Source organism: Coturnix japonica, chromosome 3 (genome assembly GCF_001577835.2).
Source record: "Coturnix japonica isolate 7356 chromosome 3, Coturnix japonica 2.1, whole genome shotgun sequence".
NCBI classification, from domain to species: Eukaryota; Metazoa; Chordata; class Aves; order Galliformes; family Phasianidae; genus Coturnix; species Coturnix japonica.
Window position 1 is genome coordinate 32,052,950 of NC_029518.1, and position 20,402 is coordinate 32,073,351.

General features: G+C 41.3%; 1 protein-coding gene across 3 annotated transcripts in view; it reads left to right on the forward strand.

Moving 5' to 3' along the window:
* Window positions 1-20,402, forward strand: part of PLD5 (phospholipase D family member 5) — a 160,943-nt gene that overhangs the window by 128,010 nt on the left and 12,531 nt on the right. For all 3 annotated transcript variants that reach the window (XM_015857803.2, XM_015857804.2, XM_015857805.1), the window contains 3 exons: window positions 12,777-12,974; window positions 16,052-16,191; window positions 17,391-17,556. In XM_015857803.2, coding sequence (XP_015713289.1) covers window positions 12,777-12,974; window positions 16,052-16,191; window positions 17,391-17,556 — 504 coding nt within the window. The remainder of the gene's footprint in view (window positions 1-12,776; window positions 12,975-16,051; window positions 16,192-17,390; window positions 17,557-20,402) is intronic.

A 20,402-nucleotide genomic window follows, 5' to 3' on the forward strand; every position in this document is an offset into this window, starting at 1 on the left:
AAAATTGGAAGAAAAATATGATGTTTCATGTATCAAGAACTGCACCTTATGCCAGTTTGTGCATAGTTTGGGACTGTGGGAATATTGGTGGAGCACTTCTCTGATTGCTCAAGGAGTAAAATCAATGAGATACAATCCATCCAGTTTCTTACTCTGAAGTCTCGTCCCAGTTGTATGTGGAGGACTATTTCTGTCACAGCTTGCTCTCGCTGAACTTCATCCCATTGGCTTCAGCCCATCAATCCAACTTGTTCAGATCCCTCTTTAAGGTCTTCCTCCCTCTAGGCACATCCACACTTCTCCCAGATTGGTGTCACCTGCAAATTTAATGAGAATACACTCAATACCTTCATCCAGATCACCAAGAAAGACATGAAATGGGCCAGACCCCAGTACCAACCCCTGGGGAACACCACTCATGACCAATTGCCAGCTGGATTTAATTCCATTTGCCACCACTCTCTGGGCCTGGCCATCCAGCCAGTTCTTTACCCAGCAAAAAGTGTACCTGTCCAAGCCACGGGCTGTCAGCCTCTCTGGGACAATACTGTGTGAGACAGCATCAAACATTCTGCTAAAGTCTAGGCAGACCATGTCAACAGCCTTTCCCATATCCACCAAGCAAATCACCTGATCACAGAAGGAGATGAGGTTGGTCAGACTGGATCAGTGTTTCACAAACCCATGCTGGTTGGGCCTGATCCTTTGACACAGGTCTAAAGCAAGAGTTTCCTGAAACTCAGGATGCTCTTGAATGCTCATGGGAGCAAATGCAGTCTATAGGGCTTTTCTTTTTCCCTCAGGTGAGAGGAATAATTATTTCCTCAAACCGCTTCCTTAAAAACTGTAGTTTCTATTTATTCATGTCATATATGTTATCCTTTCATAAGAACAATGTATGTAAGTATTCAACTTCTCTACACTTTAAAGTACATCACGATGATCTCATTTATTACTGCCTTCCTAAAATCTTGCTGTAGCGCAGCCACCTCCCCAGACTGATCACTGAGGCAAGATCTCTACATTTGCAATTTCTAGTAATGACAGTTGCATCTTATCTGTACAGAGCGGCACAGAGCAGGAAGCACGCTATCATCGGTCAGTCATTTTTTTTTTAACTTTTATCTAAATTAGTCTCTTGAAGTTACATAACAGCGCATCTGGTCCTTTGGAGATAAGATTCTTGGTCTGACACTTAGTGGAGCTGCATCTTTTCACTCTAGCAAATATTACATTGTGTTTCTACTGATAGAAAGCTGTTCTTGTATGAACTACAGTTATGTCCCTAATGTGCATTTCAGACTACTGCCAATCCCTACTGTCGTCTTCTAATAATTTGCTTAATTTTCTTACTGTCCCAGAGGTGTCTTATTGCTATTAGTCAGTCAAGCGTAGTGTCAAGTGCTGAACAGCTCCCGCAACTTCATTATCCAGCAAAGTTCAAGCAATCTCAGACAGGTAAGTGTTATACTGAAAGTACATGTAGCAGACTACCTGTACACTGCATCTAATTCCACATTTCATGTTACCTATGTGAGTAGGTGTTACACAGCTGTACTGACAATTAAATACTTTTTTTGTGCTTTAGTTCTCATAGTATAGAAAGCAAAGTGGACTGTCAGAACTCTGCTGTGATGTTATTATAGCTGGTCCTTCAAAGAACAACATGCCTTTGTTGTGGTGCAGAGTTAGTATATTTGGAAGTCTGGCACTTTATTTTGTTCTTTAACTGAGATAGGCCATGTTTTTCCTGCTACATTCAGTAGATGAGGAAAGTCAGCATTTCCCTGTTATGCTCGTTTGGCTTGAAATTTTTTGTCTCGCCATTCAGTATTTACAAACAAATCTCGGTGAAGCAAATGGGCTGTTGCGTTTCTCACTAGCAATGCTGTACATTGCAAACAAACAGAAGACTGGTTGTAGCCAGATAGAAATATGGATAATGTGGCGACTACACTTGTGTTTTGTGCTTTTTGTTGCTGCCTGGCACTGCTTTTGGTTCCTCCTTCGTTCTGCGGATTTCTGTTTTTGCAATCAAGTGAGTGAAAATAGCCTAGGGCTGTGTATTCTCTTTGCACTTAAAGCCAAGAAGACTTCCCGTGACACATCAGCTTTGCTAGTGTCTCAAGATGCAGAGCCAATCCCCAACTGCAACATGGTAGAAAGGCATCCCCTGTTAGCAGAGCTCTCCTAATGCCATGTTCCATTCTCACATATCTGCATAATGCATTTAGTGTTAGACAGGGCAAAGTCTATCTTGCTGCACAGTTTTATTCAATTTCTGTTGACTCAAAGAATGCACTCATTCTCTCAGACCTTTGAAATTAGACATCTATTTTCATCATTATTTTTCATTTATTGTGGAAGTTGTATAGAAGAGGTTCACCTACCACTGGAGTAATCAATAATAAATTGGTTAAATCAATAAATAATAAGGCTACAGAATGAAATAATGGAACATCCCATTTGAGCAGTCATTTCTTTCCAAGGTAGCCCAGGGATATTCATGTAAGAGAATCACCACAGTCCAAAGAAAAATCAAAAGAAAATTAGAACGATTCTTTCTCATCATTGTTTGTCTGCTTTTTAATACTTGCCATGAAATCACTACATTTTAAAGTCACAGATGAGGATGGTGAGAAGGACCTGTATAAAGAGCTGTTTGCAGTAAGCAGTAGAAAAGAATGTCCAAAACTGGGTTTGCTTTGAGTTTATAGATCTTCCAGCCAAATATATTGTTAGTCCTGTGTTTTCATTTGTCTTGTGTTAATTAAGAAACTCTGAAATATCAAGATGTGCTGAGATGGTAATGTGCGTGACTACAGGTACTGCACTAGAAGGCTGTGTGACTTCTGCACTGGCCTGGTGGTAGAGTCTTAAATAAGTAAACTTAAGTGGATGAAAGAAAGGTGTAAATTCTGTATAATATATGTTGAACTGAAAGAGAGCTTGATCATTAAAACCCAGCTGAATCTCTGAGGAGGAGGTAATGCACCACAGCCTGTTCTGTCATCTCCCACAAGAACATGCTGGCAACTAATCTTGGTCAGTAATGTTAATGAATGGAGGCAGATTCCTCTCAGAGGAATTTAGCTATTAGCATACCCCATCAGATCAGTCTTGTTCAACTAAACAATTAAAATAGCAGCATTAAAATAATCATGACAGTATATTCCCAATATGTCAGTGGTTCCATCCACGCACACATACTCTGATATTGCACAGACAGTTCCCTTCTAGGTGAATATCTTCATTCAGAATTGCCTCAGCTCCTAAAAGTTCCCTGGTGCAGCAGCCCGGTCATCTCTCACTTTAACAATGGAGCCCTTCCAAGGAAAACTGGATTTAATATTGTTTAGTGACAAAGATACTTGGTACATCAAGCTGAAAGGCAAAGCTATAAATCTCTGAGTATGGCAAAGGACAATCATTTCAATCATTCTCTGAAAGGAATAACGAGTCTGCAGTTCAGTATAAAATCTCGTCTTTCTATATATACAAGTCATCAAGCAGAACAAAACATTCTGACAAGGCATTCCTTCCATATGAATGTGCAGAATTAACAGCATCTCTAAACCTTTTCAGACTCTGACATTGTCTTCATAAGCATTGAAGCCTGGTTTGGAAGTCATCTTGCATTGACCTTTATTAACTTTGCCAAGTAAGCAGCAGTCTCCAAAGCAGTGAGATCATCAAGGTTTGCATGGAAGTGCTCAGTGGCAAACTCATTCCCTGCTTGATGAAGACATATGGGGAGGCAGCACATGCCAACAGAAATGTGAGATAAATCTTCAGGAAATTTCAGGAGGATTCCTCTGTTAGGTAATCAAAGTTCTGTAATCGATACAATGACTAACAGGCATTTCCTTCAAAGTTAACAGTATGGTAGGTTTCTATGATTGGGTAGCAGATCCTTTTGTATGGAGCTCTGCCATATGGGTACAGAAAATATGCACCATGTATATATAAAACAGTTTCATAATGTACGTTCTGCTTATTAACATATAGTGTATTGAAGATATCTTTCATCATCTTCTTCGTGACTGGTATTTTAGTAACTTCAACTCTATGTGCACTGTAACAAGGAACTCAGTTCAAAAAGAAGTTATATTCTCATATAAGATAATACTATTACTATATTACTCATATAAGATAATACTTTTCTCAAAGTATTATCTTTCTATCTTCAGATTGAAAGGGATTGCTAATGCTGTATTCGAATAACATATTTTCGAGTGTGTTTTCAGGTGTTTCTTTCCTTTTTCGATAAAGTTAGTGATTACTACTCAATACTGCAATTGGAAATGGCATCAAATCTTACGTTCTCAGAGGAATATGATATACCAGTTTAATGCCAAGTTTTTTTCATTGGAGAACATGGCCATATCTTTACAGAAGTGTTTGCTTCTGTGTCAGAGAAGCCTGAAACCTACTACTCAGAAGAATAGGAACAAAGGAGCAAGCATGGAATTCTGAAACACATTTTTGTATAGGCTAGCCATTATCCTGGGCCTGCCTGTGTAATGCCTGTGTAATATTTAACTAAATCGCTTTACTTCTCTAAGCTGGTTGGATCTCTAGCTTACCTTAAGGCCCTATAAACTTCTTTAATCAAGATTCAAAAAAAAAAAAAGAGAAAAGAAAAAAAGAGGTTTTGGCCCTCGCTGTCTGTTATCAGGTAGTCTGGGAAGGCTGAACAGTTACAGCAGTAATTCATATGCAAAGTCACTGTCCCAGTTTCTGTCCACAGCATGCCTGCCACCAATCTACATTCAGTTTGTAAAATGAAAACCCACTGTGCGTGTCAGTAGTGTTATAAATAATGCACCCAATTAGTCAGCTATGTGCTGCTGCATTTCCCTGAAGCTCATGAATCTGAAAGCCCCAAAGAAACTGTACTTTGATAGAAAAGGTTTACACACAAATAGCGTCTTTATTCTGAGGTCAGTCCTTTGTGCTCTCCTCTATGTGCTGTGCAGCAGAAGATGCTGGGAGGCTGCCCCTTGCAGCATTACTAGGAGTGAGAACAAATGCTCAGAGCTCATGCTGTGATTTCCAGCTGCGTGAGGAGGATGCAAGATAAGGGCTGACGGAGGGCGATACAGGCTGTGATGTGTCAGAAAGAGGCAGCGGCATGTATGCGCATGTGTGTGGTAAAGGAGATTCCACGGCTTTCCAGAAGCCAGCAGGATCCTTCAGATCACCTTTTAATTCTGCTACAGTTCCAGTAAGATAGTGAGTTGTTTGATTTTGTATGAGTGACATGGGTGCTGAATGTGATGCATCTTGTCAGCACTGAAATCACGGCCAGCACCATGTGCTCCTTTCCTTCCTAAGCGGAGCTTTTCTTTATATAATGAACAAAAACTGTATTTGAAAAGAGAAATGGAACCAAGTTAGGAAATCTAATTAATGTGAATTCTACAGCAAAGAAATAAATCAAGCTCGATTCTGGAGAAATGGTTTCTTGCAGATTCTAGTTTGCTTTTTCCCTGAAGAGACCCTTGTGCTTGCTTTGAAGGAGTTATGAAACTGTAAACTGAATAGTCATTTGAAAATGATAAATTAGGCTGTGATTATGCCAAGTGATATTAATTATGCTGATAGAGTTTATAGCAGGAAATTTTTAACTGATTCACTTCTGCCTTCTGGCTTGCGCTGACAGTCAGTGATGTGTTGCTGTGGCTGGTTTGTTAGTGCAAATAGCAGTGGAGGTAATAAAGCCCAAACTTCCACTCTCTGTGCTGTGTTGGGTTCCATGGGAACGTCACCACACAGTGAGCAGTGGTTTAAACAAATCTGATTTGTGTTGTTTGAAAAAGTGCATTTATTTGTGATGAATTCCATACCAATGAGCAGATGGCTGAAAAACAAGACTTATGATGTGCTGTTTTCTGTTGTGCCAAGGACACAGGGGATTTCTTGTTTTCTACTTTGAAGATACGTGGCCAACTCATCCCCACAAATCTCTTTTCACACCGTGCCATCAGACAGAAAGTCCCTTCATTGGCATTTCGAGCTTCCTCTGCCTCTCTGCAGCAATATCTTTCAGCAGAAATGAAATGCTGAACCAAATTATCAGCTCTGGAATTATCTGCCTCGTTGTGGCAACCTTTTACCCTTAGGAAATAAAAGCAAAAGTAACAAATGAAGTTGTAGCTTCTCTGGCACTTCTAATCTGAGAGAACCACAGACTGAAATCTGTCAAATGTACTTTCTAGAGGTGAGAATTAAAGACCAGTGAACTGATAGAGGCTGCCAATTCAGTTGTACTCTAGCAGAGTACAGCTGGTCCATTTTGATGTCCCTTCCTTTCGTTTGCTGAGATCATGGCGTGGCTTAGTACTGACGTTCAATGCAAATGCAATGTGCCCCATGCATCGAATGCGTGACCTCTCCTCAGTCACGTGTTCAGGCTTATTTTCAGCACAGTGGCTTGAATGACAGTTTTCCATTTTCGGTGATGGGATCTAGTTCCCAGCTTAGGTTGACACTGTATTCTGATGTCAAATGGAAGGGATTTTTTTCTTGTTTAGTAGAAACTCTGCCTGCCAATTATGTTTGAGTTGCTTAAAACCAAGATGATAGTGAATTAACCTTTAACCTTGAGCGATAGCAGTGTTTACAGACAGTTGAAAGCAGTGAATAGCTTGAATAAATTCACTATCACCCAGGTTTTAGGGGTTGAGCTGTACTTCTCTGAATTAATTCTTATACCTCTTACTTGGTTTTCTTGTTGTTCATTGACTATTTTTAATGTAGATTTAGATCTTGTGGAAACACAAACATCCTCTCAGTAACATTTAAATACTGTATTTGCACACCAAAACTACAGAAGCTGGGGACTCTGTTTATCCATCTTGTGACTTGGTGCTTTAATTTGTATAGGTCTGTAAAAGTATTAACCCTTCCAACAGCTACTGTTTGGACTTTTTAACTGTTGTTTTATGCAGTGTATTTTGCTACAGAAACCACCTAGGGCAAATGAGTCCCAGAGAACAAGGAGATACAGCTGATAACTCCTGTATGTTAACTAGACAGCTCTGGAATGTAGGCCAGGCGCCAGGAAGGTCTATGAACAGGTATTGCAAGGTAATACATTGGAGAATGGTTGAGAGTTTAATTCTACAAATGTCAGGGCCTTGAAGCCTCTGCACTGTATCAGGAGCCAAGCATGGCAGGAGTATTTTGGCTCTGGATGCACAGGGGTTGGTTGCAGCTTCTAGTGAAGCATTAGCTGAGGTTTGTGCTTTTTTGTGCTTTGCTATTTTGGTGAGCTCTAATGCCTGCATTTGTTTTGCAAGACAAACGAAGAAGTGCTGCAGCCTACGCAGCCTCTTCAGAGCCAGGCTGTGTTCTTGTTGTGCATCAAAGTGACAGCCACCCGAGTGGGGCCTGTTACACCTAATGAATTTGTGATGAGTGCTACTCCTGTAGTCCCATTAAAGCCAAGCCTGCTACCACAGTCCTACTGAACACCACAATACCAAGAAATGCTCCTCCCTTTCTCAGATCCCCCACCTCTTCCTCCCTTGGGGATGGTCGTCCTGCACTAGGGCTGCATGGCACCCAGCACACATCCTTCCTGTCCCTCTCAGAGGGTTTGGTGAGGGCTTCAGAACAGTGGTGTGAAAGCAGCCGTAGGGTGATGCTGCGTGTGACTGGAGAGTCACTGAGCACTGACTGCTGCCAGACAGAAACCGGAGGGAGATGGGGAGGGGTATCAGATGAGGCTAATAACTGAGTGAAAAGGAACCCCTTGTCTGGAGCACAGGCTGACCACGCATCTATAGCACATATGATGAGAAGATCTAGAGCTTACCACTGCAAATATCTGCAGCCTGTTCTACGGTGGTAATTAGCACATTGCCTGTTAGATTTCTTTAGAAGCTACAGAAGAATCTTAGGACCTTTTAAACCTTGGTAACTGACAGATCATGCTTCTTGTTACTACACTACCCTAGTGTTATTCTGCTTTTGCTCAGCCATACATTTGGAAATTACTCATTAAAACCCCCCACAGGGCTGAAAAGATAATGAAATACATTTTCAAACGCAGACAAAGGGCAGACAGGAGGTAAACACATGCAGCCCTATACACAAAGGTCTGCTGAATACATTTATAGTCCAACAGCAGACTCCCTGTAGTTATTCCAGTGCCTCTTTAGCACAGGCAGTGGATGGCGCCTGTAGATTGTCTGCGCTCTCAGGCAAAAGTTGGTGCCTCAGGAGAGCTGCACAGCATTGTCATGGTCAGGTGATCAGACCTCAGACAGAGAAATCATTAAACTCTTATTTATTTATTTTTTAAGAAATTAATAAGGAATTTTCTAAAGCCTCCTGCTACGCTTACAAGTCAGATACTACAAGCTGTGAACCAGATTGTACCACTCTTATGTAGGTCAGATAGTACCTTGCCTACACAGGGGGGTTGTTTCCTGCAGTGTATCCCAAGATAAATATAGAACATGCTGTCTGGTCTGTGCTCTGTGGGCTAAGGAGACAACATGCACCCCTAACCCCGTCATCCATCCACGAGTTTCTAAAAAGCCTTATTGACACAGCTTCTCAGATTAACTTGGATCCACAACCCTTTTGTTTTAGGTTAGTGGCACCAACAAATGTGTAAGAGCAAAGAGCAAGCAAAAATTTCTATGAGTGAAATCTATCTCACAGTCTAGTCTAGGAAGTTATTCTTCCTCTTGTCATAAAAATCAGTTTTTCTAATTGCAATTCTTTATTTTCTACTCTTCTATTATTTTTTGCAGCTTAATTGTCTTCTGTAGTTAGACCATCATCGTATAGGACCACTGTCATTTTTCCTTGGGTCTTTGTAACCATCTGCTTCTCTGGTGATTTAAGAAAGCACTTCCTGGCAAAAAAGACAGATGTTGATTTGGTAGTCTTTAATAGCTGCTTTCTACAAATGGAAATGGCGTGAGCAACAACAAGGGAAGCCCTCTCCTTCATTTTTCATTCTTTGAAAAGGGCACCTATGGTGGCTCTTAAATAAGGAAAGACAGGACACAACATTCCCTGTCCCAGATGCCAACATAGGCTTTGCAAATATCAACTAAAATATTTCAAGCAACTTTTTTTTTTTTTCTCAGATTTTCCTATCTCAGTATTTCTGTTCCATTTCGAGGCATTCAAATTTGTGACTTTCATTTCAGATTTATCTTCCTTAGACTTAAGACTTTGACTTTTTGAGACCTTCTTCACTTAATTTTTCACTGCTATTTTCATTGCCAGGTAAGTTAGTTTTGAAACTTGGGCTGAAGAAATACTTCCCTTGCCTTGTGAGCTCTAGGCCTGGAGGATTTTACCACAGCAGATATCTTGGATGATACTTAGCTGCAGGTTTCAGTCACTGGAAGTCGGGAACAATGCACCGATTTTGACTCTTTCAATATAGGTGTTTTTTTTCCTTCTCTCCTCTGAGACTATTGAGAGAAAGAAAGAAAAAAAAAACTCATGTCTGTAATAACAGCAGCTCTTAAACTGAAGGGAAATTCTTTTCCCTTATCTAGATGCCATACAGCTTCATACTAAGTCTGTCACCAACGCATCCTTGCAGCCCACTCTGAAGTGGCTCCAGGCTGACAGGCTTTGTGATTAACTGGGAAAAAAGCAGTCTCTCATCACCTGTGTATGGGAGTAAAAACAGGCTCTGTGTGGAAGATGCTTCTGAAGCAGAAGCACATTTTAGTCTCCAAACCTACTTGAGGCTGTTCCACAAGAACAATGGGGCTGAGGTTTCTGTGCATTTTTTTATGCTGTTTTCCTTTCAAGGTGACTTGAACCAGACTGCAGCAAGCCCACAGACCGACATCTAACCTCATTTTCTACGGAAACGAGCTCTGCACAGTAAGTGCATGAGTTGCTGTCTGCCATATTCCAGTAACTTTCAAGCTACTTTCCAAGTTCAAGCAATTTTGAACTTAACTCCATAAAGCTTATTAAAAACATGCAGCTGGAAAAGAACATACTTTTGTGCCAGAGGAAAAGGACAAGTCCGGTCTGTATCATGTACTGGTGAGCCTGCATGGGGAGAGTTCTTATTATGACTCCAGAAACAGGGAAAGCTTTAATCACCTTGTGCCTCCAGAGAAGAGACCTGTACAATGCAGTGTGCGGGCAGCTGGCTTTGTTATTGCAATGTGAACGCAGCTCCTGGGGTGGTGTCACCAAAGCCAATGTGCCAGGCAAGGCCTGGCTGGGGCTGTTGCCTGCTGTCGAGCACAGTGAGCACTGCAGAGTGGATGCAAGGTGGGTCATAAAAATGGCACAGGCACAAAGCAGGTACTACCCCAGGCTGCTTCCTCCTCTCTGTAGGTAAGGAAGCGCAGAGGAGGAAGGGCAATGCTTTGATTTGCAGGGAGGGGGAAAGCACACTTCTCTGAAGAAAGCTGCTCACACAGATGCAAGGCTGGCAGGCTCTGGTGTGCTGTTTGGTCACTGTTTTATCCCTGTGCTTAATGGAAGGGATAAGGAGGATGGTAATAGTGGGACTCAAAAGTGAGGGGAAACCTGTAACCACATAATTATGTCAGAATCAACTAACAGCCATGAAAAGCCGATTAAGCTCTATTATGCAGATACATGTAACTGAATATTATTAGTAAGTCCTCTGCAATGACGTGCCTGGCAATTAAGAGAACAGCACCTGCAGTACTCGGTGAAAACAGAGATAATGTACAGTTAAAAATGTTTGGAGACAAACAGCGCGCAGAGGTCAGAGACAGCTTAAAATTGAATACAGGAGCATCTTCGAAGATAGAGGTACCCAGGGGAAAAAACAGAGATGTTATTCCAAACAGACTGGCTCAGATGCTGGGCACACCTTAGAATAATTTATATTTATCATCAAAGTGAATTTACTGGCTCATGAATAAGAGACTGCAGTGCAATAAGCAGTCTGTGTTTTTCAACTACCTACAAGCTGCCGGCTTAACTACAGGTTAATGGAGGAGTATCATCTTTTTCTCCAAGTTAAATTTAAAAAGTTCATAGTAATATTAAGATTTAAGCAACAGCAATTTGGGGTAATGTTCCTATGGCTAAAACTATGACATAAATATTTGCGAATTAGGTTGTTAAGAGCTGTATATTTTAATGTATGTGCCACTTCTGACTCAGGGACTCGACGATGGTGCTATCACATTTCTTTCACACTGGAGTGTTGGGGTTTGCTGTTTCCTCTCCCACCACTGGAAGGGAGCAAAGATTCAACTCTGTTCTTTTCCATTCCTCTGCCCACTCTTGCAGAGTGTTTTGTATCCGCAGACAGAACTGTGCAGGAACAATCTCTGAGATAACTGTGCATCTCAGAGTTCACGCAGGCTCAGTAAAAAGATACGCTCCAATCAGAAACTGCCCAGTGTGACTGTGGGGAGCTCATTTGAAGGAATGCAACCAGTGAGGAATGTGTTGTGTCACTGGAAGCATGAGCACACTGGAGAACTCATATCCTCATTTTCTTCAGCATGTCAGGAAGACTTCTGGGCCGTGCTACCAAGAGGCCTGCAGAAAAACAGCATCAGTCCTCTAAATATTTGTTCTATATGTTGTTTCATAGCAGGTTGTTGTTTTATGCGGGTTGTACTGGTTTTTGAAGATGGCTGAAGTAGTATGAAATGCAAATAATAAGAGGTCAATCGCATCTGTGTCCCCAGCAGTACCTAGTGGGACTGCCCCCAGCAGACCTGAGTCTAGTGTGTAAAGAAACAAAAGGGACAGAGGGTGTGTCGTTACACTTTCATTTCAGAATCCAGGAAATAACTTTTAAGTGGAATATATGTAAGTTCAACAGCAGAAGTACTGGGTATGTGTAATTAATGAGATCTCTGCCAAACCAAGACTTAAGGATAATCACAAGACATGCCCTTACTTAAACAGTGTATGAAGACTGTTAAGGCATTCAACTGTCTCATACGACTAATATTTCCTTGGGCTATTTTCCCTCATGCTTTACATGTGAGAACAGCGATGCTTTCATAGTGCTTAACTGTCTGTGTTTTCACATGCGACAAAACTGATGTCCATAAATTTAGAGTCCTGTAGGTGAGGTACCACAGGAAAGGCAAGAATCAAATGTGTTAGTGTCTTAACTGCGTATCTTGTATACTAGATCATACTGTGTGTAATTGACCTATCTGCTGAGAGTATGAAGGATCTGTTTTGTTCGTGCTTTTATTAAAAGCTGAAGATACGTGTTTCTTCTTCAGCAGAGAGATAACTTAAGCCCCTTTGCATACAGCTTTTCTGAGCGTCAGAGAAGACAACTTATTTCTGATGTAAGAAGGTGTCAGCACTAGCACTGTGTGCTCTGGCACTCAGCAGAAAGGCTTTCTCTGTAAACAAGAAAAAAAAAAAATAAAAAAATAAAAAAATAAGACCCATCCCAGCCAAAAGTCATAACTCTTGAGCAGCAGCTGCAAGAAAAAAGGTGCCTGTGACAAATGGGAATCAGCTCTCAAGTAGTGTCTGTAAGTCAGGTGTGGTGTACTGTCACATGTGGACACGTGGCTCTGACATAGCTATGCATACAAACCCTGTTACAGCTTCTGGCTGCTTTTGATTTTGAAAATTTAGCTCATGTGTTTTCCTTTAACAGAGTATTGCTCACAAATGTTCCTGTAGCTGAGAGTAATGCTACTGAGCCCAAGGTACACCTCTGGAAGTCACCTCTTAGGAAATGTTTACATTCTTGCTGCTTATTTCCACATATTCCTCAGCCAAAATACCACTAATAATAATAACTTTTAATTTCACAGATGAAAGAACTTGGTGTCATTGTGTACAACTGCAGCTGCCTCGTCCTGGATTTACAAAGGATATTTGCCCTATACAGTTCATTAAAATACAAGAATAAAATACCTCCGAGTTGGTCTAAGAGACTCTATGGAGTGTACGATACTCAAAACAAACTGACACTGCAGCTGAATGAGACAAAATCAGAAGCTTTTGTGTCGGTAAGTTCTGAAATGAGTTGCAGAGGGAAGGAAGGGGAGAGGATGATTTAACTCATACTAAACTGCAATGCCTCTTTACTGAAACAGAGGTGTTCAACAGTTCCCTGGATGAAGTCCATCACATGGCTGTGTTCTCCCTGACAGATAATAGCTGGTTTTATATCTAAAGTTCACTACTTTGGCTTTTATATCTTGTATTTTATTTTCTAACATTTTGTGGCTTTTTGAAAGCACTTGAATCTGTCTTCAGGAAAGCACATGAACCCATTAGAAATTATCAGGACTACTGATGGAAATTACCATTAACATGAATGTATGTGGTGTAATTTAAGCTGGTACTGAAGCATTTCTTTCAACTGACCCTAAGAGAAGATGATGTGCATTACTGCTGTGTACTTAGCTGGAAGCAGCTATTAACACTGAGACTTGTGCAGGTGACTGGAAACACAGATACAGAGATAAGACCACTAGAGCTGTCATCTGTGCATCACTCTGTTGTCTGGGAAAGTGGTTATTTCAGTAATTGCAAGGTTTTAGGGAAGTTTTATCTTTTCCTGTGCTGCAAAAGAAACTAATCACAGTATATTTTTACGTTTTGATTTCTGTGAAATTGTTCTTATCTGCAATTTGCCATGACTGAAAACTGCTGCAGAACATGTGCAATGTTCTTATTCTTTCCTCTGTAATTTTCACCACTTTTCCTCCTTCACCTAGGAAATGGTAGGGACGACCTTCAAATTAGCTGATTTACTTACAATGGTGGATACAAGGTGAATAGCTTGAAGTAAATGAATTCTTAATCAGGCATCCGAAATGATGTATTATAAACTTAATGTCAGAGCTTGAATTTTTATCCATGATATTTATAAGGATCTTCACTCTGTTCCCTTGAGAGCATTCATGCTACTGTAGAACATGATCTACTTTTATTTTAAATGATATTTTCAGACTTCTAAAATTCAAGTAGCATTCCCTGTGGATTCACTGCCTGTGTGTTTGTATTTTTAATGGGAAGGAATGGAACACTCATCTGTTTCAGAAGTGATGTAGCAAAACTGGAAAAAAGTACACAGATTGATAGATATTGAAGGATCTTTCCTTCTGGGCATTATTTCACGAGTAAAATAAAACAGCCTTCAAAATCAGGAATATACTGAAGATTGTAAGAGTTATTTTCCATTCTACATAAAGCAAGGGGCTGTTTTATAGCCATGTAAGTCTAAACCAACACAAAGGATGTAGCTCTTGATTTTTACAATCTATTAGCACAAGATGTTGATGCAGATGAGTAGTTAATGAGATATCATAGTATCATAGTATGATAGTCTCGTGCAGGTTGGATTTGCCTTCACCTGCTGGGTGCCACAGAAAGTTCAGGTGTCCCAGATTTCCAGACTTTTATAGTCACTGGAGAGACAGAGCTGCTCTGGAGTGAAATGAGTGAAAATCTGAAGTAACTAAGGCAACCACAACTAACAGCCTTCTGAGAAGACATATATACTTCTATTGATTCTGGAGAGTCTCAAGGATTGGTTTAAGTGAAGAGAACTTACTTTAAGACAGCTTAGGAGCTGCAAAATGAATTCTAACTGAAGTAGTTGCTGTTATTAAAATTACGTGAACTCCTACTCTCTTCTAAGCAATCTGTAAGAAACTGAGAAATCCTGCTGGAAGCCTTTCCTGTGGGGGCACTCAGTCATGAAAGCTGAGCAAAAGCCATCCATAAGGAAACCATTAATCCTAGAGAAAGCATGCTTACAGTTAAGGGCTCTGCTTACTACTCAGCCTGTTAAAATGTTCTGGTGTATTGATGGACAGTTGGCTGAGTATGAGCCAGCAGTGTGCCCAGGTGGCCAAGAAGGCCAGTGGCAATCCTGGCTTGTGTCAGGAGTGGTGTGGTGAGCAGGACTAGGGAAGTCATCCTCCCCCTGTACTTGGCATTGGTGAGGCCTCACCTCAAGTACTGTGTTCAGTTTTGGGCACCTCAGTACAGAAAGGACATTAAGGGGCTGGAACAGGTCCAAAGAAAGGCAACAAGGCTTGTGAAGGGCTTGGAGAGCATGCCCTATGAGGAGAGGCTGAGGGAGCTGGGTCTGTTTAGTTTGGGGAAAAGGAAGCTGAGGGGGAGACCTTATCTCTCTCTTCTAGTATCTGAAACGTGCTCACAGTGAGAGCAAGGTTGGCCTCTTCTCTCTGGTGACAGGATGAGGGGAAATGGCCTCAAGTTGCACCAGGGGAAGTTTAGGTTGGATATCAGAAAAAATTTCTTTACAGAAAGGGTAGTTAAACACTGGAGCAGGCTCCCCAGGGAGGTGGTTGAGTCACCATCCCTGGATGTGTTTAAAAACCATTTGGATGTGTGGTGCTCAGGGCCATGATTTAGCGGAGGGTTGTTAGCTAGGGTAGCATGGTTAAGTTGTGGTTGTACTTAATGATCTTTGAGGTCTTTTCCAGCCTCAGCAATTCTATGATTCTGATCTGAATTAGCTCCCATGTTGTGAATGAATTCCTTAGTTGTTCTGTGTGACTGAGAACTTCTATGCGAGAAAATAGTGTAAGAGCAGTGCAATATCCTCTTTAAATTTCAGATGATATAAATTACGTTGAACAAATTCATTTTACACCTTTTCTAGAGTTAAAGACTTATTCCTTGAAAATGTATTTCACTTTCAACCTTTATGCTATATAAAACAACAAACATAACACTAAGTCACTGAACTTTCCTTCTTGTAGTCAGAGGAGTCATCGCTGTAATGTTGCTTAGCAACAAGATCATCTTCCAGACTGGTTGAAAAACCCATGTTCTGTTTGGGTTTCTTAGTATTCACGAATGCATCTGGAATACTGGTCTTAGAATTCTGCTACTGTTAAATTTCTAACATTTTCCTACTTTCTTTATTTGTAGGAAGTTTTTTCTTACCAATTGGCAGACTAAGGCACCATGACTCTACACAGAAAGGGAGGGGGGAAATATCAACACCCCTAAAGAAAAAAATTATTACCTTGCAACATGTGAAAGAGAAGAAAAGAACCTGTCCTTCTATTTTAAATGCAATATTTGAATTTTGCCTTCACAGAATTCACCTAAACTCTTCTGCCCAAAGGACAGAGTCCTGGATATTGAAGCTATATACAATGTTATCGATGATGCCAAACAGTTTGTATACATAGCTGTCATGGACTACTTGCCGATCGTCATTGACACAAATGCTAAACGGTGAGTGTCCATGTGCAGGGCCAGCATGCTATCACGATGCCATAAGGTCTGCTGGAGAGAATGAACCCACAGGAGATTAGCTGCTATGTGGACCAATTTCTTGGGGCCCAATTCTGCTCTTATTGAAATCAGTGAGAGTTCTGCCATTGACTTAAATAGGAGCAGAATTGGGACCTAAGAAGACATTACCAGTTCAGGGTCCTAAGCTTTGGATCTGCCTTTCAAAGGAGCTCAGAACTTGTCTAGTAAGAACATGCACAAGTGACTGAGACCCAGGAATACAAGAACCTACACATCCATGAATCCTGTTCCTCACACTGCTTTGATAGCACAACTACACTGCTGTTCAACAGGAGAGAGTATTTGTGCATGCAGAAGTGAGACTGTGTGCTGTGAGTTCTCATATGAAGCATGGGAGATGTCACAGTTTTACTGAAATACACAGATACATTAAAGCTCTTTCCAAATTCAGCGTAGATCACATTTTAAGTTGTATCACAACTGATAGTTTAACTGAGAAACACTAAAAACAAAATCACCCATCACTCAAAACTGGAGCCACCATTTTATAAAAGCATTAAACTCAGAAAGAAGGTACCCAGTGGTCCCACAGTACCAGTTCCTATGAATGGGGCATCTCGTTAAGCTTGCTGTTCTATCCACACACTTTGCTTGCTATTTGATTGGAGAGCTGGGCTGAAGCTCATGGGATTAGTCCAAATGTGCTTTTTTCCAGTTTTGCACGAAGATATGTTTTGTTCAAAATTGTCAGTAAAAGTAAATTAAAAAAACTTCATTGTCCCCGTTCCCTTACGCCTGCAACCAGCAGAAAATCCTTCCTGTACCTCTGCCTGGGCTAGGTAAGCAGCACCCTCTAGCTGTAGCTCCTTCTACTACACTCACTACAGGCACTGATGCAGGAGCAACTGTCACAGCTATGGGCAAACACAGCTCAGCTGGCCCACCTGCACTGCTCCGTGCCCTGACAGGACAGAGTGGCATGGAACAGGAATAGGATGCAGGCTAATTTTCTCAGTGAGAGCTCTTGCAAATGAGAGCAGCACTCCTTAAGCAGGAAATCAAATTCACATGTGTTTAGTTCTTCCTGTAAAGTCTTCTAGGCTCAGCTGCCTAAAAATCCTGTTTTTTGTGTTCGTTTGTTTTAAGTTATGTGAATGTACTGTATTCTTTCTCCACAGATACTGGCCATTTCTAGATGGGAAGATAAGAGAAGCATTAGTTTTACGAAGTATTAAAGTACGACTTCTCATAAGTTTCTCAAGAGACACAGATCCCCTTACTTTTAACTTCGTTTCTTCTCTCAAAGCTATCTGCACTGAAGTTCCAAGCTGCAGTTTGAAAGTTGTAAGTATCAACAACATTCCTTCTTTGAAATCTTATATATTCTCCCTGCCCTGTCCTGAAAACAAAATGAAGAAAATCTGACATCTGAGAAGCATTCTCCATTAGTAGCAAAGCCTTTAAATTCCATTAAGGAACAAAGGAAATGGATGAGGGCTGCCCTGAAAGTACTGCTTCCTATGTTATTATGCTGGCCCACAATGTCAGAGGCAGACAGTGGTGGTATGGCACCAACATTCCATTACATGTTGTAGCTGTGTGGCAGATGGCAACAGAGGAGCACTCTGACACAGTGGCATCTGACATGGAATGTGTATGAAGCAAGGGTGTGGGACTGAATTCCTCCATGCAGACAAAATGACACCCATTGACATTCATCAATGCTTGCTGAAATGTTGATGGAGATCAAACAGTGCAAGTGAGAACAGTGAGGCGGTAGGTGGTGCTTTCAGCAACAACATTGTGAAACAGCAAAACACCTCCACTGGTGCAGATTTTTACAAGTGCAGCATGCAGGCTCTTGTTCATCACAGGCAAAAATGTACAGCTAAGCTAATGGTGGTGACTGCTGAAAAAGTGTTTTGTAGATGAGAATGTTTTATCAGGTGGTGTTATTGTGCTCTTTGCGCCTGTTATAGTTCCTGTGGAAATAAGCAATAGACATTACTTTTGGAGCAGCCTACATAGTATAGTAAACTAAATTTATTCCTAGTAGTAACAGACATTGAAATTAAGAGAGAAGAACAGAATGATACCAAAAGGCAGTCTGTGTGGGGGACAGCTTGCACGAAACACCGCATCTGGTCTGTCACAGCAAAGCTAACCAAGAGAACTGGAGCCTTATGGCTGTAAATGTGACAGCATGAACATCTTTTAGTCTGGATTTGCGCAACCTTACTGTTCAACTGCTTAGGCATCTGCATTTTATTATGTACAGAGTACAAGAAAAAAATAATGACTGCCCAGAGAAGCTGTGGTGCCCTATTCCTGGAGGTGCTAAAGGCCGGGTTGGATGGTGCCCTGGGCAGCCTTGAGCTGTTGTGGGGCAGCCCTGCCCACGGGAGAGGGTCGGGGCTGTGTGGGCTTTGAGTTCCCTTCCAACCCAAACTGTTCTGTGACTATGAATTGCAGGGAAAAAAAAGTACTGTTTGTGTTTCACATGCAATGTGGGATCTACTATATGTATCTAAAAACAGAGATTTTTGCTATGAAGGGCACCATTTCTTCTTAAGAGAGAAGCAGCATAAAGTGTACTTTGAAGACCAACAACACATATAAAACTAACATTGCTTAAGCCACTTCTGATTAACTTCTAACTCATTCAATCTTTAGCGTGAAAATTCTATGTATGTTTTAAGATTTTTTTTTTTTTTTTGAAGTGGCACTAAATGTTATACATTCTTTTAGCCATTGCCATCTACTCAGAACAGGTAAAATCTTTAGCACAGAACTTATTTCATAAAGAGCTGAATGATAGGGGAAAAAACCTCACAAGATGTATAGGAAATTGGTAATCACAGCCTGAACCTCTGATTAACCAGCTGAGGCAAGTGTCGGGTCAGCTGTGGGAGCACAGGTGAGAGTAATTTAACTGTGCTCCCGGAAGGGGTGGAGCTTGACTCCACTTTCTCTAGACCTCATTTAAGGGCTGACCACCACTAAGGCAGCATCTCTTGGTGGTTGCTCCCTGGTGGAGATTGCCTCAGCATTTCCCAGTGAAGGCATCCATATTGGTGAGTTTTTCCTCATAAATAACCTTTTGAATATCTGTTACCATCTTTGTATCATTCCACCTTACACAAGATTTCTAGGCTTCTAGTTAGATATGCTAGCCAGAGTATCTGTAGTTAAAATAGAAATATAAAAGTCTCCAAAAAAACAAGCTCTAGGCACGGCAAAGCACACAGCTGCAGCTTTGTGCTGAAGGCAGCAGCCCAAGGTATGTGGTCACCTTGGAGCAGGCAGCGCAGATTAATTTCTCCATTAGAGAGGAACCTCCTGGCTTCCTGTGGCCACTGACCAGACAAAAGCAAGTTTTGGTACAAACACAGCATTAAAAACCAGGGTTCTGCAAACCTGCTGTGTATAGCAGCAAGAACAACAGTAGTCATTTTGCAGTCTGATGGGGAGGTCAGGAAGGCAGCAGACTGCAAGACAAGTTCCCTGTTGCAAATGCTGAATTTCAACCACGTTCTCTGTCTAGAAACAGCTTTTTCTCTTTTGCCATAAAACTTCCTGACACTGCATTGTGTGTGTAAACTCAATGCACATACTGGGGGAGGAGAGAGGGGGGAAAAAAAAAATATATGGGAGGAAAAAGCTTTGCTTAGGGACAAAAAAAGGAGCACATTGCCAAACACCAAGGTAAGCTGCCAGCAAAATGCTGCTCCTTCAGCAGTCCCGCTCCCCTCACTGTACCAAATGTGACTGTGAAAGTAAAGCTTGAATCATAGAGTGAAGTCCAGTTGAAAAGTTCACTGGTGTGCCTCTTTGACCTGTCACTGAGTACTGTACTTCAGTTTCGTGTGCTTGACGTTCTAAGTACATGCTACAACACAAGAATGCATGCTCTAACTCTCAAAGGAGCTGTAGAAGAGACCCAGCTCTGTTGGTTACCATGCTGAATGCAGGCAGGTGCATGCTTCTGAAAGGCCCACTGAAAGTAACTAAATGTGATACTAGAGGACTGGAGCCTAGGAAGGAGAGCTGTGGAACAGCATACAGATCTATGGCACCAACTGCAGCTAAGGTAAGGGGCAGGAATAAACAGAACCTTTGACTGATTTTCCAGAAACATCAAAATAGAGCTGCCCTATGAGTCCAAAAGATGTTGTGCATTAAGTATGAAA